Source organism: Epinephelus fuscoguttatus, linkage group LG3, assembly GCF_011397635.1.
Source record: "Epinephelus fuscoguttatus linkage group LG3, E.fuscoguttatus.final_Chr_v1".
Classification (NCBI taxonomy): Eukaryota; Metazoa; Chordata; class Actinopteri; order Perciformes; family Serranidae; genus Epinephelus; species Epinephelus fuscoguttatus.
The window spans coordinates 35,002,180-35,029,718 of record NC_064754.1 but is presented as its reverse complement, the minus strand read 5'-3'; the positions used below and the strand labels follow the sequence as shown (position 1 = coordinate 35,029,718).

General features: G+C 39.9%; 1 protein-coding gene across 1 annotated transcript; it reads left to right on the top strand.

Moving 5' to 3' along the window:
• The first annotated feature begins 1 nt into the window (after nt 1).
• Nucleotides 2-27,370, top strand: LOC125884829 (CD209 antigen-like). The gene is made up of 22 exons (XM_049570077.1): nt 2-172; nt 1,277-1,366; nt 2,950-3,006; nt 3,318-3,386; nt 3,803-3,859; nt 4,498-4,566; nt 8,631-8,687; nt 8,999-9,067; nt 9,485-9,541; nt 10,180-10,248; nt 15,671-15,727; nt 16,036-16,104; nt 16,522-16,578; nt 17,216-17,284; nt 20,984-21,040; nt 21,352-21,420; nt 22,732-22,788; nt 23,949-24,017; nt 24,285-24,368; nt 26,493-26,626; nt 26,866-26,966; nt 27,167-27,370. Exons 1-22 carry the CDS (start codon nt 55-57, stop codon nt 27,309-27,311), a joined length of 1,680 nt encoding a protein of 559 aa, XP_049426034.1. The 5' UTR covers nt 2-54; the 3' UTR covers nt 27,312-27,370.
• The last annotated feature ends 169 nt before the right edge of the window (nt 27,371-27,539 follow it).

The following is a 27,539-nucleotide window of genomic DNA, read 5'->3' as shown; positions in this document are numbered from 1 at the left end:
CAGAGACGAGCATCAACAACACCTTCATCGCTCTCCAGTGGCTAAAATACACAGATGGCTTACGACGAAGAAGAACCTGAGAGGTCAATGATATATGAAAACGTCTCCGCCAGGAACGCTGCATCAAAGAGCCACTTCGTTAAAAACAGTAAAGCGCCTGCTGCAGTGCCCGGTGAGACAGAAATCCTAACAAATTAACGAGTTTGAAGTTCAGTTTTTAAAAGCAACACAAGCAACATCTCAATGTCAAGCATGCTGAATTTTCCTTTTATGTCATTTTGACCATTTTTGCATATTTCCATCTTTTATTGGCTTCTTGTTTTATTTGACTTCATTTTCAAGAGTGTGATGTTTACTTTAAAAGAATACTTAACCCTCAAAATGAGCATTTGAGTATCAGTTACTGAGTGTGAATTCGTAAAGAAATATTTGGTTTTTTTCTCGAGCCTACATGGTGAACAGAGAATCCAAAAAAGGTAAACATTTGTCATGATTTAAATTAATTGTGGGCCACTTTTATCAACAGCAAAACTGTTTCAAAACATCCGCTTACAAATGCTCACACAACTCTAGCAGTATTATTCAAGTCTCATTTAGCTGTATGCTCAGTACTTTACAAACACATGTATTTTCACTTAAAAAGATGCAAGCACTTCACCAATGAGTAGCCCACGCTGAGCCTACCTGAGCACACTCAGGGCGTAACTGAGCCCAGGAAAGCTACTCTGCCTGCATGAGACTGTTTGTACTGACGTGTTTAAATCGAAATATTTATTGAAAATGCATGTGTCTAGGAAATACTGACCATTCAACTGGATGAATTAGACTATACTGCACAAGTGTGTATGATATAGATTTACTGTAGTTAAAAATGGTTGCTAATGGATTCAATTCATGACAAATGTTCACCTTTTTTGGATTCTCCGTTCACCACAGGCAAAAAAATTAAAAGAAACACGCTATGAGTAATTAATATATGAGTGATCATTTTGCAGGTTAAGTATTTTTTTGAACCACTTGTAAAAGTTAGTTTAAGCTGACTCAAGACAGTATACACATATGTAAGTTTCCTCCTAATTCAACACACTAATACATGCAGCATTAATCAAATGTTCAGAAATGTTAAGTGATATGTTTACAGCAGAAAGATTAGTATAGTAACCTGCACTGATCTGCAAGTTAGGTTAGGCTAGGATAGGTGGTCCTTAAGGTTGTGGTTAGGGTTGGATTATGTCTCCACAGAATGGATGTAAGACAATGTGTGTTCTACACACAGGACTGAAACTGTACAGAGTGGGAGTTTTGATCCTTGGACTCCTCTGTATCATGCAAGCTGCTCTCAATATTTCCCTCCGTCTTGCTCTCTGTAAGTCTTCTAAACTTCTTGTTACTTATTTAACATCTCACTTCTGTAACAATAAAGAGGAAATGGTAACCACCCAAGTTTCAGTAATTCTCACACAAGCTAAAACGATCACTTGCCCTGAGTGCTTTCGAGAAACCAACCCGGTCTCACAGAAGTCATTGAAACCTTGGTCAGTGACAGTGCCGGCGTGTGGCAAAGGCAGTGCAGGCAAATGCTAAGGTTGCAGTAATTCGTAGGGGGCACTACAAATGGGGGAAGAAAAAAAAATCAAAATGTTATCTTTCACTATTTTTTATTAATACTATTACTACTATTATATTGAAATATTACATAAGGCCACAACAACATATAGCAAAGCCTTCTAAATAATAGAGAGGCCTTTTTTTCTGGGTTCCTGCTGCCCCTGGGCCCCGGGCCCCCGAATCCAGCTCGTCACACTTTACCTGCTCTCTGGGGGAGATGAACAAGTTATCCATCGTCAAGTGAACCCCGAAACATGCTGTGTCATTTTCAGTTCAAAATGACAAACGCTCTCTGGTGCCCACTTAACTACCATTACACCACTGAGAGGAGCCGGTGGCCACAACAAACAGCTAACTGAGGTTGCATCAATTTACACTGTGAAGTGTTCAAGCTCTATTCAGTAAAAATGAATGATGGGTGATGGTAAATAATTACGTTCTCATGATTTGTTCAATGGAATCTTGTAAGTGTAGCTTTTGGCAAGAAACTGGCAAGAAATCCAGCTGTTTAAAGAAGAAATTTGTTGATGTTTTCAGCACTATAAAATGGCTTTTTGCCATAAAAAGATGTTTTTCATGTGGACGAGGTTTATGTTAAGGGTTATTTCATGCATATTATTACATCTGTGCTCATACAACGGTAGTGTAATGAAGGACTGAATGACTTTTTAAAAGTGTTCATTCATTTTCTTATTGTGGAGATTTCTGTGTTTTCCTGTCACGAAAGACAAATAAATAACATTGATATTAGTATCGGCCAAGAGTTTAAAAATTGATGCATCCCTAGTTCAATTAGAAAGTTACTTTGTACATTTTATTATTATTTTACAATTTCATATATTATTTTATTGTGGTTCTTCTCAACAAGTTATTATTTTTAATTATTTTATGTATTGATTATTGATTTATATGATTATTATAACACATGTACAGATGGAGGAGGGGAGGGCTCACTTAGGACACCAAATGTGCAAGGGCTGCCACTTAACGCCACCCAGGGTACCTTTCATAACATATGTCCACATGGAAAGTCCATGAACAAACGTTGATATGTGACAAGGTCGGAGTGAGAATGTGTTGGAGAAACATATTTTAATCACTGTGCAGAGGGGGTTGGCCTAAATACCCTGAAATTCATATCAAAATTAATTTACACCAGCGAAACAATCTGCTTCACCCATGCGCACAAGATTCTCACAGTGAACCTTTTATTATTTCTTTGTATTAAACAATAATTTGTACTAGATTCATGTTTTAAAAAAAGCCAGCTTTAATTTTATTGTGTGAATCATCTCTCTGGTTGTGGACATAATCAAATTCTGTTGGTCACTTCTCCACCAGTTAACATGGCCAAAAATGTGACTGAAGAGAGAGACGAGTTGAGGAGAATCAACTCTGGTAAGTAGGTGATGAAACTCCTCCAATGATCAGGGATTAGATCTGAAGGGGTGTACAGTTAGTCCAATCAAGGTTAAGTATAGGTGTATATGTGTTAAATATTGTAGGAATCTCCCAGTTAAATCCTGTTAGTGAGGACTGATGAGATGATGTTATGATGTGGACAGAAACATGAGATCCAAAGAAAAATTATATCAGGGTGACTGTTACAGTGACAAGATCCCTAATGATACAGTATTAGATTCAGAAGAGGACACATACAGTCTGTCATTGATAGAGTAACACAATAGACAATGGAAATTCTGTTTCAGATATTGAGGCCAGTTGCAAAAACCTGACTGAGGAGAGAAATGACCTGAAGAGGAAGCTGAATGACTCTGGTATGTATGATGATGAAATCAATAATCAAAGTTTAGATCCCAAAGGGTGCAAGTCCAGTTTGGGGCAAATAAAACTGATTATTTTAAATAAAAGTTCCCAGTTAAATATTGACATTGTGTTATAGTTTCTTTCAGAGTCAGCAACATGTAGTAACACAAAAGAAGAAAGTTAATGTGATGCTCTAGATATTGAGTACATGCTTGTGTTCTTGTTTGTTAAAGTGAAATGAAACCCTTAAAACTTAAAGCCTTTGAACCTTCATGTGATATAGCACACATACAGATTTGTCATAGGTACCACCTTGGCCCTTTGTTTTGTAGAAAATGCAAGAAGTTTGTCTTTGCATTAAACTTAACCATACAAGCTACTATGATTCTGTTGAAATTCATGTTGATTTCTCCACTCAAAACGACAGTTTCACAGCAAAATTCTCTGACTGAAGAGAGAGACGAGTTGAGGAGAATCAACTCTGGTAAGTAGGTGATGAAACTCCTCCAATGATCAGGGATTAGATCTGAAGGGGTGTACAGTTAGTCCAATCAAGGTTAAGTGTAGGTGTATATGTGTTAAATATTATAAGAATCTCCCAGTTAAATCCTGTTAGTGAGGACTGATGAGATGAAGTTATGATGTGGACAGAAACATGACACTTGATGAATGTTAATGCTGCTCTGTGAGTGCTGCATATGTATAGGAAATTGTTTGCAAACACATCAGCCAGTGACAGCTTTATCAGGTGTTTGTACCAGAGGTCTTTTGACCCCAAGTGGCCAGAAAATGTAATACTACAGTGAAATTAACACCTGTCACATTTTTCAGCCAGTAAACCTGCAGTCCAGCACATATTAAGTCATAAGATATGAGATGATCTCCACAATGCAGTGACATTCAATGACACAGATGTTTCTGTTAGTCCATTTTGTTTGTTACCAAATGAAAATTTTTACCACAATAACATTTCTAGTAAAGGATGAGATCCAAACAAAAATGTTATCAGAGTCACTGTTACAGTGACAAGATCCCTAATGATACAGTATTAGATTCAGAGGAGGACACATACAGTCTGTTATTGATAGATTAACACAATAGACAATGGAAATTCTGTTTCAGATATTGAGGCCAGTCACAAGAACCTGACTGAGGAGAGAGATGACCTGAAGAGGAAGCTGAATGACTCTGGTATGTATGATGAGGAAATCAATAATCAAAGTTTGAGGCAAATAAAACTGATCAGTTTTACATAAAAAGTTAAAAAGTTCCCAGATAAATAAATAAAACTTAAAGCCTTTGAACCTTCATGTGATACAGCACACATACACATACAGAGAAATTTGTTTTTTTAAATACTTTTTGTTTTTGAACATTTCACGTATTTAACAACTGAAAAGAAAAACAGTGCACAAAAAAAGAAAAATACAGATAGGAGGTGATGTGATGTGATGTTTAAGACTAATTATCCTAATTTAAAATAAGGTTTCATACATGATACATACATTAATCATGTAGTATCTGTCTCATTGGCTAAATAGGCACACCACTGTCTCCACCTTCTTTCTCCCAATTCTTTCTGAAGTCATATAGAGACTTAGACTTAGACTTACTTTATTCGTCCCAGAGGGAAATTCGTTTCCACTAATTGTACATTTACTTCCTTCCAGAAAGTCTGAATAAAAGGACAAGTCCAGAAAATATGGGCATAGTCATCCATGATTTCTCCACATTCCCTCCAACAGCATAGCTGGGTGCCAGTTTGTTTAGACTTCTGTTTGGGTGTGATGAAAAAGCCAATCAGGTTTTTCCAACAGATGTATCTCCAGGTCCGTGAGCTAGTGGAAGTTGAGTGTATTTCCCAGGCATTCAGCCACATGTCCTCAGTTATTTCAGTGTCCAGCTTTTTTTCCCATCGTTGTTTTACATGGTCTGTAGTGTCCTTATTCAGTGATGGGATGCTATGGTATAGCTTGCTGATTAGAGCTTTATTATTTCCTGAGTTATAAGCATCAATAAATATATGAATGACAGTTGTTTTTTCCCTCGGTTAGTACCTTTAACCATTTCACAGAAATAATCACAGAGCTGTAAATACCCATAAAAGTCCTGCCCAGCCAAGCCATATGTTTGATGCAGATTATCAAAACTTTTAAGCTCCCATTTTTTCCCCAATCTTGCATATGGAGGTGATACCAAAATAGGTCCATTGTCTAAAACAACAGTTACATATGTAACTACGGTTCTATGAATCCTGGATGACCGCCAGAGGCAGTGCATATGCGTTATAGAGTTAAGGCTAGTTCACATTACACGATTTTCACCCGATTTTATGCTATGGAGACTATCATAATCTTTTGAGTGTTCATACATTGCGATGTGTGTTTCTGTCATCGGGAGTCTCGCCAACTGTGTTACGACCTGTGTGTGCACACCACATGATTTCTCCACCAAGCCCTCACCGACAGAGCCACAGATAAGGCAGTGACGTCACCAAACTATGTTTTTTAACTTGGAGACGACACATCGTAAAGGCATGGATACTTTTTCCAGTGTTGAGTCAGATCTGCCTCTAGGGCCTGGGTCCAAACACAACGCGCTCCCATGATCCTGTAGACGCCGCCATTGTTGCTGTTGCTTGCCGGCTTGTCAGTGTTGCCAGATCTTGGGAGAGAAACAAGCAACCAGGGCTATGGAATCAAGCCTAAAAGAAGCAACGGATATATATATAGAGAAAGGCAACGCTTTAGAGAGCAAGCCCAAATAAACAACTCCACTTTAGAAAAAGCCCAAAATGCAACCTGTCACTACCAATATTTGTAAGTGACTTTACAAAAACAAGCCCAGAGTCGCGCAAATAAGCTGAGCTGGCAGCCCTGTGGCTTGTCCTCCTCACATTTCTTCTGTCCTCCTGCATGCTGACGTGGGACATATCCCGCCTCTCATTGGGTAATACTCTTTGTCAGTTGCGTCAGACTTCTCCAGTTTTCTAGCATGCCAGATATCCAGTCCTAGTCGCAGATGAGAGGTTGACTTGATCATAGGTTTGTTCACACATGAGGATTCGTCGTGGCAGACTATCAGCCGACTCTCCTCCGACCCAAGGTGGTTCTCAAGATCCTCTGCAACGTCAAAATCTCAGTGAAAATCGTGTTATGTGAACTAGGCTTTAAAGAAGCTGCCATTATCCTTTATTCTTTCAGTAGGAAAGGAGTAAAGTGCCCGAATACAATGTATAAAATCTTCAGTGAAGCCATATCTATCTTACTATATAATGACGAAAACTCTGTCTGTGTGTCTGTGTGTCTGTGTGTCTGTTCCACGTTTTTCTCCTCACTGAATTGGTCAATCCATGTGAAATTTGGCACAGTGGTAGAGGGTCATGGGAAGATGTGAATGTAGCAATATTACATCAATTGGCCAAAGGGGGGCGCTATAGCAACCGATTGAAATTGCAAAATGTGAATGGGCATATCTCATGCCCCGTATGTCGTAGCGACATGAAACTTTGCACAGAGATGCCTCTCCTCATGAGGAACAAATTTGCCTCAAGAACCCATAACTTCTAGTTATATAGATTTTCCACGAGTTTGAATTTTTTGAGGCGGCACGGTGGTGTGGTGGTTAGCACTCTCGCCTCACAGCAAGAGGGTTGCCGGTTCGATCCTGGGTGTGGGAGCCCTTCTGTGCGGAGTTTGCATGTTCTCCCCGTGTCAGCGTGGGTTCTCTCCGGGCACTCCGGCTTCCTCCCACAGTCCAAAGACATGCAGATTGGGGACTAGGTTAATTGATAACTCTAAATTGCCCGTAGGTGTGAATGTGAGCGTGAATGGTTGTTTGTCTCTATGTGTCAGCCCTGCGATAGTCTGGCGACCTGTCCAGGGTGTACCCTGCCTCTCGCCTGATGTCAGCTGGGATAGGCTCCAGCCCCCCCGCGACCCTCAAGAGGATGAAGTGGTTAGAAGATGAATGAATGAATGAATGAATTTTTTGAAATACTTAAAATCGATCTCTTCCTAGGAAGTTTGACCGATCTGCACGAAACTTGGTGAACATAATCTAGGGACCAATATCTAAAGTTCCCTCTTGGCAAAAGTTGGAAAACTTACTAAAACTGAGCTTCTATAAGGCAGTGAATATTGCGGAGGGCGTGGCTCATCACATAAAGGTGTATAACATCTCAAGGGTTTCACCAATCACCACGCAACTTTGTAGGCATGTGACCACGCATAATCTGAGGGGACCCCTCCATTGTTTTTTTTTGGTTTTTTTAAGATATTTTTTGGGCATTTTTAAGCCTTTAATTGATAGGACAGATGAGCGTGAAAGGGGAGAGAGAGAGGGAGTGACATGCAGCAAAGGGCCACAGGCTGGAGTCAAACCTGGGCTGCTGTGGCAACAGCCTTGTACATGGGGCGCCTGTTCTACCACTAAGCCACCGATGCCTCAACCCCTCCATTATTGACCCCATCAAATAAAATGGGGGCGCTAGAGAGCTAATTTCTTATCTAGGCCGAACTGCCAAATCGATTTTTACTAAACTTGGTAGATATGTAGAACAGGACGCCTCAAGGTGACTGGAGAAACTTAACTCTAATTGGCAACTGGGTGGCGCTATAACAACAGAACAATGCTTATAAATTGCTAAAATGCAACCGATCGCTGTGGCTCCCCCTGTGGCCGAATGTTTTGGTATGACTAAGTCATGGTATGGTATGCTGTACATAATCACAGAAACTGTCAGTGTGTTATTCTGTCAGTCAGTCATTCTGTCTGTCCCACGTTTTTCTACTCACTGACGTGGTCAATCTATGTGAAACTGCACATAGGCATTGAGGATTGGCATAGATAGAAGGTGACAAAGCTACCAATGGGTATGGACTAGTTCATTACTAAATATAGAAATTCCCCCCCGACTAAATCAAAAGCTTTTTCAGCATCCGTACTACTATAAGAATAATGGAACTTTTTTTTCCTTATTGATCTGCTCAAAAATATGTAGGGCTCTCCAACCACCTCCAGAGGGGTTGGGCTAAATACCCTGAAATTCATATCAAAATTAATTTGCACCAGCGAAACAATCTGCTTCACCCATGCGCACAAGATTCTCACAGTGAACCTTTTATTATTTCTTTGTATTAAACAATAATTTGTACTAGATTCATGTTTTAAAAAAAGCCAGCTTTAATTTTATTGTGTGAATCATCTCTCTGGTTGTGGACATAATCAAATTCTGTTGGTCACTTCTCCACCAGTTAACATGGCCAAAAATGTGACTGAAGAGAGAGACGAGTTGAGGAGAATCAACTCTGGTAAGTAGGTGATGAAACTCCTCCAATGATCAGGGATTAGATCTGGAGGGGTGTACAGTTAGTCCAATCAAGGTTAAGTATAGGTGTATATGTGTTAAATATTATAAGAATCTCCCAGTTAAATCCTGTTAGTGAGGACTGATGAGATGATGTTATGATGTGGACAGAAACATGAGAGCCAAAGAAAAATTATATCAGGGTGACTGTTACAGTGACAAGATCCCTAATGATACAGTATTAGATTCAGAAGAGGACACATACAGTCTGTCATTGATAGATTAACACAATAGACAATGGAAATTCTGTTTCAGATATTGAGGCCAGTTGCAAAAACCTGACTGAGGAGAGAAATGACCTGAAGAGGAAGCTGAATGACTCTGGTATGTATGATGATGAAATCAATAATCAAAGTTTAGATCCCAAAGGGTGCAAGTCCAGTTTGGGGCAAATAAAACTGATTATTTTAAATAAAAAGTTCCCAGTTAAATATTGACATTGTGTTATAGTTTCTTTCAGAGTCAGCAACATTTAGTAACACAAAAGAAGAAAGTTAATGTGATGCTCTAGATATTGAGTACATGCTTGTGTTCTTGTTTGTTAAAGTGAAATGAAACCCTTAAAACTTAAAGCCTTTGAACCTTCATGTGATATAGCACACATACAGATTTGTCATAGGTACCACCTTGGCCCTTTGTTTTGTAGAAAATGCAAGAAGTTTGTCTTCGCATTAAACTTAACCATACAAGTTACTATGATTCTGTTGAAATTCATGTTGATTTCTCCACTCAAAACGACAGTTTCACAGCAAAATTCTCTGACTGAAGCGAGAGACGAGTTGAGGAGAATCAACTCTGGTAAGTAGGTGATGAAACTCCTCCAATAATCAGGGATTAGATCTGAAGGGGTGTACAGTTAGTCCAATCAAGGTTAAGTATAGGTGTATATGTGTTAAATATTATAAGAATCTCCCAGTTAAATCCTGTTAGTGAGGACTGATGAGATGAAGTTATGATGTGGACAGAAACATGACACTTGATGAATGTTAATGCTGCTCTGTGAGTGCTGCATATGTATAGGAAATTGTTTGCAAACACATCAGCCAGTGACAGCTTTATCAGGTGTTTGTACCAGAGGTCTTTTGACCCCAAGTGGCCAGAAAATGTAATACTACAGTGAAATTAACACCTGTCACATTTTTCAGCCAGTAAACCTGCAGTCCAGCACATATTAAGTCATAAGATATGAGATGATCTCCACAATGCAGTGACATTCAATGACACAGACGTTTCTGTTAGTCCATTTTGTTTGTTACCAAATGAAAATTTTTACCACAATAACATTTCTAGTAAAGGATGAGATCCAAACAAAAATGTTATCAGAGTCACTGTTACAGTGACAAGATCCCTAATGATACAGTATTAGATTCAGAGCAGGACACATACAGTCTGTTATTGATAGATTAACACAATAGACAATGGAAATTCTGTTTCAGATATTGAGGCCAGTCGCAAGAACCTGACTGAGGAGAGAGATGACCTGAAGAGGAAGCTGAATGACTCTGGTATGTATGATGAGGAAATCAATAATCAAAGTTTGAGGCAAATAAAACTGATCAGTTTTACATAAAAAGTTAAAAAGTTCCCAGATAAATAAATAAAACTTAAAGCCTTTGAACCTTCATGTGATACAGCACACATACACATACAGAGAAATTTGTTTTTTTGGTAGCACTTTATAATACAGCCCGTGTTTTACGACGTAACTCCCCGTGTCTTACGTGTCTTACGGCATAACTTCCCGTGTCTTACGGCATAACTTCCCGTGTCTTACCATATACTTATTGGGACTTTCATGGTAACTCTCTGACATCTACATGGCATTTTAGAGGAACCTGTTGTGTAGTTTCGCTTGTCTTACAGTAGACCTGCCGGGGTCTTACAGTGGAACTGCTACTGTCTTATGCTGTCACTCCCAGTGTGTTATAATGGAACTTCATGCGTCTTACCTTGCACTTACTGGGACTTCCCGGGTGACTCTCTGACATCTACCATGACATTTTGGGGGAGCTTATATGGTTTAGTTTCACTTATGACTTACAGTGTAACTCGCTATGTCTTACAGTAAAACGTCTTACAGTCCAACTCCTTTTGTCTTACCATGTAGGCCTACTTATTAAAACTTATAACTATAAAATCAGATATGATTTACAGTTTTAAAATACGAAAATCATACTGCAATATGTAACCTGTTTAATCACACAATGACAACTTCAGAGTTATAAAATATCTTTATTCTTTACCACGCAGACACCTGGTACTTACATGCTAAGTGCCCAAGACTTCCCCTGTAAGTTCCAGGGACCGGGTTGTATTGTAAAGTGCACACTGTTCACCCTTCCTTACCATGCAGGTACCTGGTACACTCTAAGCACCGAGACTTCTGCTGTACCTACCAGGGACTTTCACTGTAAGTTCCAGAGACCTACACTGTACTTATCAGGGACCGGGCTGTATTGTAAAGTGCACACTGTTCGCCCTTCCTTACCATGCAGATACCTGGTACTTACACTCTAAGCACCTGAGACTGTTTATTTACCAGTATGCACTTTGCCTGGTAAGGAAGGGTGAACAGTGTGCAATTTATAATACAGCCCGCTCCCTGATAAGTACAGTGTAGGTCTCTGGTAATTACAGGGAAAGTCCCTGGTAGGTACAGCAGAAGTCTCGGGTGCTTAGAGTGTAAGTACCAGGTACCTGCATGGTAAGGAAGGGTGAACAGTGTGCACTTTACAATACAGCCCGGTCCCTGATAAGTACAGTGTAGGTCTCTGGTAATTACAGGGAAAGTCCCTGGTAGGTACAGCAGAAGTCTCGGGTGCTTAGAGTGTAAGTACCAGGTACCTGCATGGTAAGGAAGGGTGAACAGTGTGCACTTTACAATACAACCCGGTCCCTGGAACTTACAGGGGAAGTCTTGGGCACTTAGCATGTAAGTACCAGGTGTCTGCGTGGTAAAGAATAAAGATATTTTATAACTCTGAAGTTGTCATTGTGTGATTAAACAGGTTACATATTGCAGTATGATTTTCGTGTATTTTAAAACTGTAAATCATATCTGATTTTGTAGTTATAAGTTTTAATAAGTAGGCCTACATGGTAAGACAAAAGGAGTTGGACTGTAAGACGTTTTACTGTAAGACATAGCGAGTTACACTGTAAGTCATAAGTGAAACTAAACCATATAGGCTCCCCCAAAATGTCATGGTAGATGTCAGAGAGTCACCCGGGAAGTCCCAGTAAGTGCAAGGTAAGACGCATGAAGTTCCATTATAAGACACTGGGAGTGACAGCATAAGACAGTAGCAGTTCCACTGTAAGACCCCGGCAGGTCTTAGAGGAGTTACGCCGTAAGACACGGGAAGTTACGTCGTAAGACACGGGGAGTTACGCCGCAAGACACGGGAAGTTACGCCGTAAGACACGGGGAGTTACGTCGTAAAACACGGGCTGTATTATAAAGTGCTACCGTTTTTTTAAATACTTTTTGTTTTTGAACATTTCACGTTTACGAACAACTGAAAAGAAAAACAGTGCACAAAAAAAGAAAAATACAGATAGGAGGTGATGTGATGTGATGTTTAAGACTAATTATCCTAATTTAAAAAAAGGTTTCATACATGATACATACATTAATCATGTAGTATCTGTCTCATTGGCTAAATAGGCACACCACTGTCTCCACCTTCTTTCTCCCAATTCTTTCTGAAGTCATATAGAGACTTAGACTTAGACTTACTTTATTCGTCCCAGAGGGAAATTCGTTTCCACTAATTGTACATTTACTTCCTTCCAGAAAGTCTGAATAAAAGGACAAGTCCAGAAAATATGGGCATAGTCATCCATGATTTCTCCACATTCCCTCCAACAGCATAGCTGGGTGCCAGTTTGTTTAGACTTCTGTTTGGGTGTGATGAAAAAGCCAATCAGGTTTTTCCAACAGATGTATCTCCAGGTCCGTGAGCTAGTGGAAGTTGAGTGTATTTCCCAGGCATTCAGCCACATGTCCTCAGTTATTTCAGTGTCCAGCTTTTTCCCATCGTTGTTTTACATGGTCTGTAGTGTCCTTATTCAGTGATGGGATGCTATGGTATAGCTTGCTGATTAGAGCTTTATTATTTCCTGAGTTATAAGCATCAATAAATATATGAATGACAGTTGTTTTTTCCCTCGGTTAGTACCTTTAACCATTTCACAGAAATAATCACAGAGCTGTAAATACCCATAAAAGTCCTGCCCAGCCAAGCCATATGTTTGATGCAGATTATCAAAACTTTTAAGCTCCCATTTTTTCCCCAATCTTGCATATGGAGGTGATACCAAAATAGGTCCATTGTCTAAAACAACAGTTACATATGTAACTACGGTTCTATGAATCCTGGATGACCGCCAGAGGCAGTGCATATGCGTTATAGAGTTAAGGCTAGTTCACATTACACGATTTTCACCCCGATTTTGCGTTGCGGAGACTATCATAATCTTTTGAGTGTTCATACATTGCGATGTGTGTTTCTGTCATCGGGAGTCTCACCAACTGTGTTACGACCTGTGTGTGCACACCACATGATTTCTCCACCAAGCCCTCACCGACAGAGCCACAGATAAGGCAGTGACGTCACCAAACTATGTTTTTTAACTTGGAGACACATCGTAAAGGCATGGATACTTTTTCCAGTGTTGAGTCAGATCTGCCTCTAGGGCCTGGGTCCAAACACAACGCGCTCCCCATGATCCTGTAGACGCCGCCATTGTTGCTGTTGCTTGCCGGCTTGTCAGTGTTGCCAGATCTTGGGAGAGAAACAAGCAACCAGGGCTATGGAATCAAGCCTAAAAGAAGCAACGGATATATATATAGAGAAAGGCAACGTTTAGAGAGCAAGCCCAAATAAACAACTCCACTTTAGAAAAAAGCCCAAAAAATGCAACCCGTCACTACCAATATTTGTAAGTGACTTTACAAAAAAACAAGCCCAGAGTCGCGGCAAATAAGCTGAGCTGGCAGCCCTGTGGCTTGTCCTCCTCACATTTCCTCTGTCCTCCTGCATGCTGATGTGGGACATATCCCGCCTCTCATTGGGTAATACTCTTTGTCAGTTGCGTCAGACTTCTCCAGTTTTCTAGCATGCCAGATATCCAGTCCCAGTCGCAGACGAGAGGTTGACTTGATCATAGGTTTGTTCACATATGAGGATTCGTCGTGGCAGACTATCAGCCGACTCTCCTCCGACCCAAGGTGGTTCTCAAGATCCTCTGCAACGTCAAAATCTCAGTGAAAATCGTGTAATGTGAACTAGGCTTTAAAGAAGCTGCCATTATCCTTTATTCTTTCAGTAGGAAAGGAGTAAAGTGCCCGAATACAATGTATAAAATCTTCAGTGAAGCCATATCTATCTTACTATATAATGACGAAAACTCTGTCTGTGTGTCTGTGTGTCTGTGTGTCTGTTCCACGTTTTTCTCCTCACTGACTTGGTCAATCCATGTGAAATTTGGCACAGTGGTAGAGGGTCATGGGAAGATGCGAATGAAGCAATATTACATCAATTGGCCAAAGGGGGGCGCTATAGCAACCGATTGAAATTGCAAACTTTGAATGGGCATATCTCATGCCCTGTATGTCGTAGCGACATGAAACTTTTTCCATGAGTTTGAATTTTTTGAAATACTTAAAATCGATCTCTTCCTAGGAAGTTTGACCGATCTGCACGAAACTTGGTGAACATAATCTAGGGACCAATATCTAAAGTTCCCTCTCGGCAAAAGTTGGAAAACTTACTAAAACTGAGCTTCTATAAGGCAATGAATATTGCGGAGGGCGTGGCTCATCACATAAAGGTGTATAACGTCTCAAGGGTTTCACCAATCACCACGCAACTTTGTAGGCATATGACCACACATAATCTGAGGGGACCCCTCCATTGTTTTTTTTGTTTTGTTTTTTTTTAAGATATTTTTTGGGCATTTTTAAGCCTTTAATTGATAGGACAGATGAGCGTGAAAGGGGAGAGAGAGAGGGAGTGACATGCAGCAAAGGGCCACAGGCTGGAGTCAAACCCGGGCTGCTGCGGCAACAGCCTTGTACATGGGGCACCTGCTCTACCACTAAGCCACCGATGCCTCAACCCCTCCATTGTTGACCCCATCAAACAAAATGGGGGCGCTAGAGAGCTAATTTCTTATCTAGGCCGAACTGCCAAATCGATTTTTACTAAACTTGGTAGATATGTAGAACAGGACGCCTCAAGGTGACTGGAGAAACTTAACTCTAATTGGCAACTGGGTGGCGCTGTAACAACAGAACAATGCTTATAAATTGCTAAAATGGAACCGATCGCTGTGGCTCCCCCTGTGGCTGAATGTTTTGGTATGACTAAGTCATGGTATGGTATGCTGTACATAATCACAGAAACTGTCAGTGTGTTATTCTGTCAGTCAGTCATTCTGTCTGTCCCACGTTTTTCTACTCACTGACGTGGTCAATCTATGTGAAACTGCACATAGGCATTGAGGATTTGCATAGATAGAAGGTGACAAAGCTACCAATGGGTATGGACTAGTTCATTACTAAATATAGAAATTCCCCCCCGACTAAATCAAAAGCTTTTTCAGCATCCGTACTACTATAAGAATAATGGAACTTTTTTTTCCTTATTGATCTGCTCAAAAATATGTAGGGCTCTCCAACCACCTCCAGAGGGGTTGGGCTAAATACCCTGAAATTCATATCAAAATTAATTTGCACCAGCGAAACAATCTGCTTCACCCATGCGCACAAGATTCTCACAGTGAACCTTTAATTATTTCTTTGTATTAAACAATAATTTGTACTAGATTCATTTTTTTAAAAAAGCCAGCTTTAATTTTATTGTGTGAATCATCTCTCTGGTTGTGGACATAATCAAATTCTGTTGGTCACTTCTCCACCAGTTAACATGGCCAAAAATGTGACTGAAGAGAGAGACGAGTTGAGGAGAATCAACTCTGGTAAGTAGGTGATGAAACTCCTCCAATGATCAGGATTAGATCTGAAGGTGTACAGTTAGTCCAATCAAGGTTAAGTATAGGTGTATATGTGTTAAATATTGTAAGAATCTCCCAGTTAAATCCTGTTAGTGAGGACTGATGAGATGATGTTATGATGTGGACAGAAACATGAGATCCAAAGAAAAATTATATCAGGGTGACTGTTACAGTGACAAGATCCCTAATGATACAGTATTAGATTCAGAAGAGGACACATACAGTCTGTCATTGATAGAGTAACACAATAGACAATGGAAATTCTGTTTCAGATATTGAGGCCAGTTGCAAAAACCTGACTGAGGAGAGAAATGACCTGAAGAGGAAGCTGAATGACTCTGGTATGTATGATGATGAAATCAATAATCAAAGTTTAGATCCCAAAGGGTGCAAGTCCAGTTTGGGGCAAATAAAACTGATTATTTTAAATAAAAAGTTCCCAGTTAAATATTGACATTGTGTTATAGTTTCTTTCAGAGTCAGCAACATGTAGTAACACAAAAGAAGAAAGTTAATGTGATGCTCTAGATATTGAGTACATGCTTGTGTTCTTGTTTGTTAAAGTGAAATGAAACCCTTAAAACTTAAAGCCTTTGAACCTTCATGTGATATAGCACACATACAGATTTGTCATAGGTACCACCTTGGCCCTTTGTTTTGTAGAAAATGCAAGAAGTTTGTCTTTGCATTAAACTTAACCATACAAGCTACTATGATTCTGTTGAAATTCATGTTGATTTCTCCACTCAAAACGACAGTTTCACAGCAAAATTCTCTGACTGAAGAGAGAGACGAGTTGAGGAGAATCAACTCTGGTAAGTAGGTGATGAAACTCCTCCAATGATCAGGGATTAGATCTGAAAGGGTGTACAGTTAGTCCAATCAAGGTTAAGTATAGGTGTATATGTGTTAAATATTATAAGAATCTCCCAGTTAAATCCTGTTAGTGAGGACTGATGAGATGAAGTTATGATGTGGACAGAAACATGACACTTGATGAATGTTAATGCTGCTCTGTGAGTGCTGCATATGTATAGGAAATTGTTTGCAAACACATCAGCCAGTGACAGCTTTATCAGGTGTTTGTACCAGAGGTCTTTTGACCCCAAGTGGCCAGAAAATGTAATACTACAGTGAAATTAACACCTGTCACATTTTTCAGCCAGTAAACCTGCAGTCCAGCACATATTAAGTCATAAGATATGAGATGATCTCCACAATGCAGTGACATTCAATGACACAGACGTTTCTGTTAGTCCATTTTGTTTGTTACCAAATGAAAATTTTTACCACAATAACATTTCTAGTAAAGGATGAGATCCAAACAAAATGTTTCCAGAGTCACTGTTACAGTGACAAGATCCCTAATGATACAGTATTAGATTCAGAGCAGGACACATACAGTCTGTTATTGATAGATTAACACAATAGACAATGGAAATTCTGTTTCAGATATTGAGGCCAGTCGCAAGAACCTGACTGAGGAGAGAGATGACCTGAAGAGGAAGCTGAATGACTCTGGTATGTATGATGAGGAAATCAATAATCAGAGTTTGAGGCAAATAAAACTGATCAGTTTTACATAAAAAGTTAAAAAGTTCCCAGATAAATAAATAAAACTTAAAGCCTTTGAACCTTCATGTGATACAGCACACATACACATACAGAGAAATTTGTTTTTTTAAATACTTTTTGTTTTTGAACATTTCACGTTTACGAACAACTGAAAAGAAAAACAGTGCACAAAAAAAGAAAAATACAGATAGGAGGTGATGTGATGTGATGTTTAAGACTAATTATCCTAATTTAAAAAAAGGTTTCATACATGATACATACATTAATCATGTAGTATCTGTCTCATTGGCTAAATAGGCACACCACTGTCTCCACCTTCTTTCTCCCAATTCTTTCTGAAGTCATATAGAGACTTAGACTTAGACTTACTTTATTCGTCCCAGAGGGAAATTCGTTTCCACTAATTGTACATTTACTTCCTTCCAGAAAGTCTGAATAAAAGGACAAGTCCAGAAAATATGGGCATAGTCATCCATGATTTCTCCACATTCCCTCCAACAGCATAGCTGGGTGCCAGTTTGTTTAGACTTCTGTTCGGGTGTGATGAAAAAGCCAATCAGGTTTTTCCAACAGATGTATCTCCAGGTCCGTGAGCTAGTGGAAGTTGAGTGTATTTCCCAGGCATTCAGCCACATGTCCTCAGTTATTTCAGTGTCCAGCTTTTTTTCCCATCGTTGTTTTACATGGTCTGTAGTGTCCTTATTCAGTGATGGGATGCTATGGTATAGCTTGCTGATTAGAGCTTTATTATTTCCTGAGTTATAAGCATCAATAAATATATGAATGACAGTTGTTTTTTCCCTCGGGTTAGTACCTTTAACCATTTCACAGAAATAATCACAGAGCTGTAAATACCCATAAAAGTCCTGCCCAGCCAAGCCATATGTTTGATGCAGATTATCAAAACTTTTAAGCTCCCATTTTTTCCCCAATCTTGCATATGGAGGTGATACCAAAATAGGTCCATTGTCTAAAACAACAGTTACATATGTAACTACGGTTCTATGAATCCTGGATGACCGCCAGAGGCAGTGCATATGCGTTATAGAGTTAAGGCTAGTTCACATTACACGATTTTCACCCCACCTTTTGCGTTAGGAGACTATCATAATCTTTTGAGTGTTCATACATTGCGATGTGTGTTTCTGTCATCGGGAGTCTCACCAACTGTGTTACGACCTGTGTGTGCACACCACATGATTTCTCCACCAAGCCCTCACCGACAGAGCCACAGATAAGGCAGTGACGTCACCAAACTATGTTTTTTAACTTGGAGACGACACATCGTAAAGGCATGGATACTTTTTCCAGTGTTGAGTCAGATCTGCCTCTAGGGCCTGGGTCCAAACACAACGCGCTCCCCATGATCCTGTAGACGCCGCCATTGTTGCTGTTGCTTGCCGGCTTGTCAGTGTTGCCAGATCTTGGGAGAAAAACAAGCAACCAGGGCTATGGAATCAAGCCTAAAAGAAGCAACGGATATATATATATATATAGAGAAAGGCAACGTTTAGAGAGCAAGCCCAAATAAACAACTCCACTTTAGAAAAAAGCCCAAAAAATGCAACCCGTCACTACCAATATTTGTAAGTGACTTTACAAAAAAACAAGCCCAGAGTCGCGGCAAATAAGCTGAGCTGGCAGCCCTGTGGCTTGTCCTCCTCACATTTCTTCTGTCCTCCTGCATGCTGACGTGGGACATATCCCGCCTCTCATTGGGTAATACTCTTTGTCAGTTGCGTCAGACTTCTCCAGTTTTCTAGCATGCCAGATATCCAGTCCTAGTCGCAGATGAGAGGTTGACTTGCTCATAGGTTTGTTCACACATGAGGATTAAATGTGGCAGACTATCAGCCGACTCTCCTCCGACCCAAGGTGGTTCTCAAGATCCTCTGCAACGTCAAAATCTCAGTGAAAATCGTGTAATGTGAACTAGGCTTTAAAGAAGCTGCCATTATCCTTTATTCTTTCAGTAGGAAAGGCGTAAAGTGCCCGAATACAATGTATAAAATCTTCAGTGAAGCCATATCTATCTTACTATATAATGACGAAAACTCTGTCTGTGTGTCTGTGTGTCTGTGTGTCTGTTCCACGTTTTTCTCCTCACTGAATTGGTCAATCCATGTGAAATTTGGCACAGTGGTAGAGGGTCATGGGAAGATGTGAATGTAGCAATATTACATCAATTGGCCAAAGGGGGGCGCTATAGCAACCGATTGAAATTGCAAACTTTGAATGGACATATCTCATGCCCCGTATGTCGTAGCGACATGAAACTTTGCACAGAGATGCCTCTCCTCATGAGGAACAAATTTGCCTCAAGAACCCATAACTTCTAGTTATATAGATTTTCCACCAGTTTGAATTTTTTGAAATACTTCAAATCGATCTCTTCCTAGGAAGTGTGACCGATCTGCATGAAACTTGGTGAACATAATCTAGGGACCAATATCTAAAGTTCCCTCTTGGCAAAAGTTGGAAAACTTACTAACACTGAGCTTCTATAAGGCAGTGAATATTGCAGAGGGCGTGGCTCATCACATAAAGGTGTATAACGTCTCAAGGGTTTCACCAATCACCACGCAACTTTGTAGGCATATGACCACACATAATCTGAGGGGACCCCTCCATTGTTTTGTTTTTGTTTTGTTTTGTTTTTTTTTTTAAGATATTTTTTGGGCATTTTTAAGCCTTTAATTGATAGGACAGATGAGCGTGAAAGGGGAGAGAGAGAGGGTGTGACATGCAGCAAAGGGCCACAGGCTGGAGTCAAACCCGGGCTGCTGCGGCAACAGCCTTGTACATGGGGCACCTGCTCTACCACTAAGCCACCGATGCCTCAACCCCCCCATTGATGACCCCATCAAACAAAATGGGGGCGCTAGAGAGCTAATTTCTTATCTAGGCCGAACTGCCAAATCGATTTTTACTAAACTTGGTAGATATGTAGAACAGGACGCCTCAAGGTGACTGGAGAAATTTAACTCTAATTGGCAACTGGGTGGCGCTATAACAACAGAACAATGCTTATAAATTGCTAAAATGCAACCGATCGCTGTGGCTCCCCCTGTGGCCGAATGTTTTGGTATGACTAAGTCATGGTATGGTATGCTGTACATAATCACAGAAACTGTCAGTGTGTTATTCTGTCAGTCAGTCATTCTGTCTGTCCCACGTTTTTCTACTCACTGACGTGGTCAATCTATGTGAAACTGCACATAGGCATTGAGGATTGGCATAGATAGAAGGTGACAAAGCTACCAATGGGTATGGACTAGTTCATTACTAAATATAGAAATTCCCCGACTAAATCAAAAGCTTTTTCAGCATCCGTACTACTATAAGAATAATGGAACTTTTTTTTCCTTATTGATCTGCTCAAAAATATGTAGGGCTCTCCAACCACCTCCAGAGGGGTTGGGCTAAATACCCTGAAATTCATATCAAAATTAATTTGCACCAGCGAAACAATCTGCTTCACCCATGCGCACAAGATTCTCACAGTGAACCTTTTATTATTTCTTTGTATTAAACAATAATTTGTACTAGATTCATGTTTTAAAAAAAGCCAGCTTTAATTTTATTGTGTGAATCATCTCTCTGGTTGTGGACATAATCAAATTCTGTTGGTCACTTCTCCACCAGTTAACATGGCCAAAAATGTGACTGAAGAGAGAGACGAGTTGAGGAGAATCAACTCTGGTAAGTAGGTGATGAAACTCCTCCAATGATCAGGGATTAGATCTGAAGGGGTGTACAGTTAGTCCAATCAAGGTTAAGTATAGGTGTATATGTGTTAAATATTGTAGGAATCTCCCAGTTAAATCCTGTTAGTGAGGACTGATGAGATGAAGTTATGATGTGGACAGAAACATGAGATCCAAAGAAAAATTATATCAGGGTGACTGTTACAGTGACAAGATCCCTAATGATACAGTATTAGATTCAGAGGAGGACACATACAGTCTGTCATTGATAGATTAACACAATAGACAATGGAAATTCTGTTTCAGATATTGAGGCCAGTCGCAAAAACCTGACTGAGGAGAGAAATGACCTGAAGAGGAAGCTGAATGACTCTGGTATGTATGATGATGAAATCAATAATCAAAGTTTAGATCCCAAAGGGTGCAAGTCCAGTTTGGGGCAAATAAAACTGATTATTTTAAATAAAAAGTTCCCAGTTAAATATTGACATTGTGTTATAGTTTCTTTCAGAGTCAGCAACATTAAATAACACAAAAGCAGAGAGTTAATGTGATGCTCTAGATCAGGGCTGCCCCTGACCAAATTGGGGCCCTAAGTGAAATTTTATTTGGAGGCCCCCATCACAAATGTATCATAGGTACAAAATGACCATACAACAACTTGCCATTTAACTTGACAACCTTTATTGGCAATAACAAATGTACTGCAGATACAGTAGTTTGGCTGTATGAGTCAAATAAAATAAAAAATTCAACCTGAAATAAATAAATAAATATTAAATAAAATTAACTTCAAACTGAAATAAATAAATAAACAAATGTGAGTCACAAATAGCCATCAATTATTCATCAAAAGAAAATAACTTCCACCACCTCAATCCCCCATCCTTGATTAATCACTGAAAATAAAATAAAAGAGGGAGACAGGTTTTTCCTAATTAATCTTATTTTGTTATATTTCTCCCTCTCCCCTCTCTGGAGGCGTCCGATCTCCCTCAGCCCTCCGCCTCTCCCACCTTAATTAAACACTGAAAACAGAAATAAAATACAGAGACATTCTTTTCTATTTTCATCTTATTTAACTATATTTCTCCCTCTCCCCTCTCTGGGAGCATCCGACCTCCCGCCCGCACATACCCCCGAGGCTCGGGTCTCCCCCTCTGTGGAGCCCACCCGCCGTTCCGTCCCCGCACATACTCCTGAGACTCTTTTGGACGACATGTCGACAACTCTTCACCTGCTGCAGCTCTGCAAGTGCCTGCCAGCACACCCCTCTTATTGTTCAGATGTTGACTGCTGTCAATCATTGCAGAGATGCATGGGCGGTCAGGTCTCTTCTCTCCTTCCTCGAGCTGATTCTACTCGCGCCTCACGGTAGCGTATGTGCGCATCCATTGCGCATATGCGCAAATGCGTCCCCTCGTGCAAAATGTGGCCCCCCATGGAAGATGGGGCCCTACGCACAGCACGTGTTCTGCGTTTAGGGAGGGGTGGCCCTGCTCTAGATATTGAGTACATGCTTGTGTTCTTCATGTGATATAGCACACATACAGATTTGTCATAGGTACCACCTTGGCCCTTTGTTTTGTAGAAAATGCAAGAAGTTTGTCTTTGCATTAAATGTAACCATACAAGCTACTATGATTCTGTTGAAATTCATGTTGATTTCTCCACTCAAAATGACAGTTTCACAGCAAAATTCTCTGACTGAAGAGAGAGACGAGTTGAGGAGAATCAACTCTGGTAAGTAGATGATGAAACTCCTCCACAGTGTTAATTTTGACAAGAATTTTTAATTTCATTTTAGTCTTAGTCACTCACCAAAGACTGGATTTAGTTAAAGTCACATTTTAGTCTTTTAGTTTTGTTTTGTTTTAGTTAAAATTTAGTCAGTGGAAATCAGTTTTAGTTTTAGTCTCATTTTAGTCTTTTGACATAATTTGACAGTTTTGTTATACTGTAATGGATTTTGCAAAAGGATGTTTGTCATTGTAGTAAAAACTCCATTGTAAGCATACCTTTAACTATGTGTTTAGTGATTTAAACTAAGAATGTACCATTTTACTCTTGTGTAATAAAAATCAATGTCCAAGGCTTGTTAGAAAAAGTGTAATATATAATCATGTCCTTCACAGGTTCTTGTTTATTTTCTGTATATTTGTACAACAAATGACTTACAACCTGCAAGAATAAAGCTCCAGTCCTCTGAGAACATCAGAAGAAGATCATAACAGCTTAACTGTTATGCCCATTTTAATTTACTATTTTCTTACAAGGGCATCAAAACCTAGCCAACACATTTAATCATATGCCCATTTTAATTCAGTGTTTGTTAACACTAGGACCGCCTGGATTACAGCGCCCCCTCCAAGGGCCGCACCGTCTGCCAGACCGTTATATGTAACTTCATTGTTTATGCTGCCCGTGTGCTCAGAAGCACACAAAAAATGCATTTTTGAGTAATTTCCGAGAAGTTATGATAAAATAAAAAAAATATTACAGACTATAGAATAGGACTGACAACCTCTCCAATGTCTCATGTCAATTAATTAACACTATTTGTTGCCTTTTTATAATGCCTTTTTGTGTATGTATCACTACAGTGAAACCTGATACATTTTTCAGCCAGTAAACCTGCAGTCCAGCATATATTAAGTCATAAGATGCGAGATGATCTCTACAATAACAGAGACGTTTCTGTTAGTCCATTTTGTTTATTGCCAAAAGAATTTTTTTTTACCACAATAACATTTCTAGGAAAGGATGAGATCCAAACAAAAATGTTACCAGAGTCACTGTTACAGTGACAAGATCCCTAATGATACAGTATTAGATTCAGAGGAGGACACATACAGTCTGTTATTGATAGATTAACACAATAGACAATGGAAATTCTGTTTCAGATATTGAGGCCAGTCGCAAAACCCTGACTGAGGAGAGAAATGACCTGAAGAGGAAGCTGAATGACTGTGGTGAGTATATAATAATGAAATCAATAATCAAAGTTTAGATCCCAAAGGGTGCAAGTCAAATTTTGGGCAAATAAAACTGATCATTTTACATAAAAAGGTCCAAGTTAAATATTGACGTGTTATGGTTTGGTGTTATAGTTAGTAGATACCACCTTGGCTCTTTGTTTTGTAGAAAATGCAAGAAGTTTGTCTTCACATTAAACTTAACCATACAAGCTACTATGATTCTGTTGAAATTCATGTTGATTTCTCCACTCAAAATGATAGTTTCACAGCAAAATTCTCTGACTGAAGAGAGAGACAAGTTGAACAGAGCTATCCAAGGATGCAGGATGGAACTGGAAAAATTATGTGAGTATGAGGATGAAACTTTAATTAATCATCTAAAGGGGCACAAATACGATATTGGACAAATAATGATGTTGCATGTAGTGGATTCCTGTCAGCGACAAAAAGACTTTTAGCTTTTGATGATTCACTGCTGTAAATTAAAAACACAGAAGAGAAAAATGGTTGTTCATAAGCAGCTGACATGCTGGACAACCCATGCAACTTTTAAACCTGCCCAAATTTTCCATCTCGTTCCTGCTGCTGCTCATTCGGCTGTTGTGAAGGTAGAGGGCTCTGTCTCTCCTGCACTTCTCTCAGCTGTCTTACTTATTTTTTTTTAAGATTTCATGAATAACCTATATTTTATTACTAGTCCATACCCATTGAGTGCACAGTTGCCCATATACAGTTTCACATGGTGTGTGTTTGGGACATGAGTGTAACTTTCATTTCAACATTGGGGGGGACGGAGGCACATTAGGTGAGTGTCTGTGCCTAAGCATCCAGCATATAATGCTGATCGATAACATCCAGCTGCCCAGTGGTTAGCAGGTTAGACATAGTGGTTAGCTATTATGCTAGCATGCTGGCTGGAAACAGACGATTATTTTTGCTCCATTTTGAGCACATAATACTCACTCCGTCTCCGAATCTCATGGCTGTAAGTTGCTCATAACGTGGGCTCTGGCCTCTGATGCATTATCAAACGATTTCTGCTCACCTCCTGGAGTAGTTATCCAAAGTATAGCCGGGTACGAGATGCCATACTTGACCTCAGGGCAGCTGCGCAGCAGCTCCCTGACCTCATTGAAGGCAGCCCGCTTCACCCTCATGGAGGGTGTGTAGTTGGGGTAAATGTGGATCCGCCTGTTGTGGAAGATGGCTCCCGCTGCTGCAGCTTTCTGCAGGACGTCCACCTTGTCCTGGAAGTAGTGAAACTGAACCACAATGGGTCTAGGCGGGTTCCCATCTTTCCGCTTGGGCTGCAGACTCCTGTGAGCCCAGTACAACTTCGGAGAGTAGTTGAGGGCTAGCGCATCTTGTAGCATCTTAGCAACAGCAAGCTCTAGTTGCGTTTCACCAAAGCCTTCATCCACGCTGATGATTCTGCAGTTGTCTCTCCGCTGCCTAGATTCCAGGTCTTCTATCTTAGCCACCAGTTGGTTTACTTGGGAGGTGAGTGATTTCACTGTTTGTCCCAGTTCGACGACCATGTCCGAGTAGCCATTAGCCCCGTCCTCCAGGCTAGCAATGCGCGTGGGATCACAGCGTTAACTTTTTCAACTTCTTTCATTGCCTTGGAATGTTCGGCACGGGTATTTGCAATCTGCTGGTATAGCTCTCTCAGAAGGTCTTCAACTTTCTTGTTTGACGAATCTATCTTTGCTAACACCCTTTGCTCCGACATTAACATGCTTATGAATGTTAACCACATACAACGTGACTGGCAACTCTGTAATGGAGCTACTGAGAGAGGCAACATGTTGGGTACTGGACCGTAATGGTTAAGAAAGATATTTAAGTGTTTAGAGCCGCTGGGCTGTGATTTTTACCTCTTTAGGAGAGGATTATTATTATTGTTATTTTTTCTTTGGAGGGGGGGGGGGGGCAATTTCATCTCTTCTAAATATCGGAGGGGAACTCCCATTTCGAGCAAATCAAGCATGAAACACTTCTGGTGTTCTTGTCTGTTCCACATTAGCCTGTAACCTATTAACTACAACCGATAATCAAGTGTGCATGCCAGTGTAATCATGCACATGGTCTGTCACAAACAATGTGCTGTATTTTAAATATCAAAACCAATTTCTCCTTCCTCTTTCATTTATGGCCTCTTGCTTTTTTTAGAGTAATTGTACATTTTAAGTTACATTTTTAATCCATGTTGTAATTGAATTGTACGGTGCAACCCATTTTACTTTGAAGTTAAAACATATGTCCCAAACTAGAGACTACACTACAAGCTGCAAAATGAATGGTGTAATAGATTTCTAGAATTTAAAGACTGCCTTTGGGGATACTCACATATTATCCCCCTGTGGTTGGCTTCATGGGACATTTATGACTATTGTCACATTCAAATGTTTGACTTTACAATTGTTCCTCTGTTTCCCTAAAATAACAAAGTTGTTATTTTTCACAAAGCTCCAGCGCGATGGATGTATTTTAGAGGCAGTTTCTATTACATTTCTTCTGACCAAAAAACGTGGCAAGAGAGCAGACGAGACTGTCAACAAAAAGATGCAGACCTGGTGATTATCAACAGCAAAGAAGAACAGGTGTGTGTGTGTGTGTGTGTGTGCGCGCGCGCACGTGCGAGAGAGAGAGAGAGAGAGAGAGAGAGACAGAGGTGTCTCAGTATCAAAAAGACAGACTAAAGTCATGAGTACATATTTAGGGCTCCATGCTTACGACGGTTTGTTGGTGTTTTGTATGTGTGTGTGTGTGTGTGCACTTGCATGCGTGAGACATTCTTTAAATATGAATTTACTATTGTGTGTTTCTCTTTTAAAACAAGAATTTCATAGGACAATACCAACAGATAATGTGGATTGGACTGACTGACAGAGAGACAGAGGGGGTATGGAAATGGGTGGATGGCACTCTGCTGACAACAAGGTACACACATTACTCTTTTATTCATATTCAAGTACAGTAGTACCTTGGAAGACCCTGGAGTTTTAAGAGATTATTATTTCACTGTCAACAAAACATAATATTTAATTGTTGTTTTAACTTTAACTTGTCCACATTCTGTGTGTTGCTGTTCATTAAATGCTTGTGTTTTGTGTTAAAAGCATATTTGTTTCTACTTTCAGCTTCTGGAGATCTGGGGAACCCAACAATAATGGCGGAAATGAAGACTGTGTAGAAACAAATGACAGTGATCACCGAAATATCTGGAATGATGCATCATGTGAAACAAAAAAATTCTGGATCTGCGAAAACAAAGTGGCTGTATAACTCAGGGCATAACCAAACCCTTATGATGTTGTCTCATCATTAAACAGATTTATATTCCACTGTGATTTTGAAATTTTTTTGAGGGCAACAACAAATGACATCGTCCCGCAGATAGCGGCATCGGATTAGAAAATGCTTCGTTGTTTAGAAACAACATATTTTGTCCTTTAATTTCAGGGACTGATGTGCCTTTCAGTGTGAGATTTGTACATATATTTTTTAATGTGT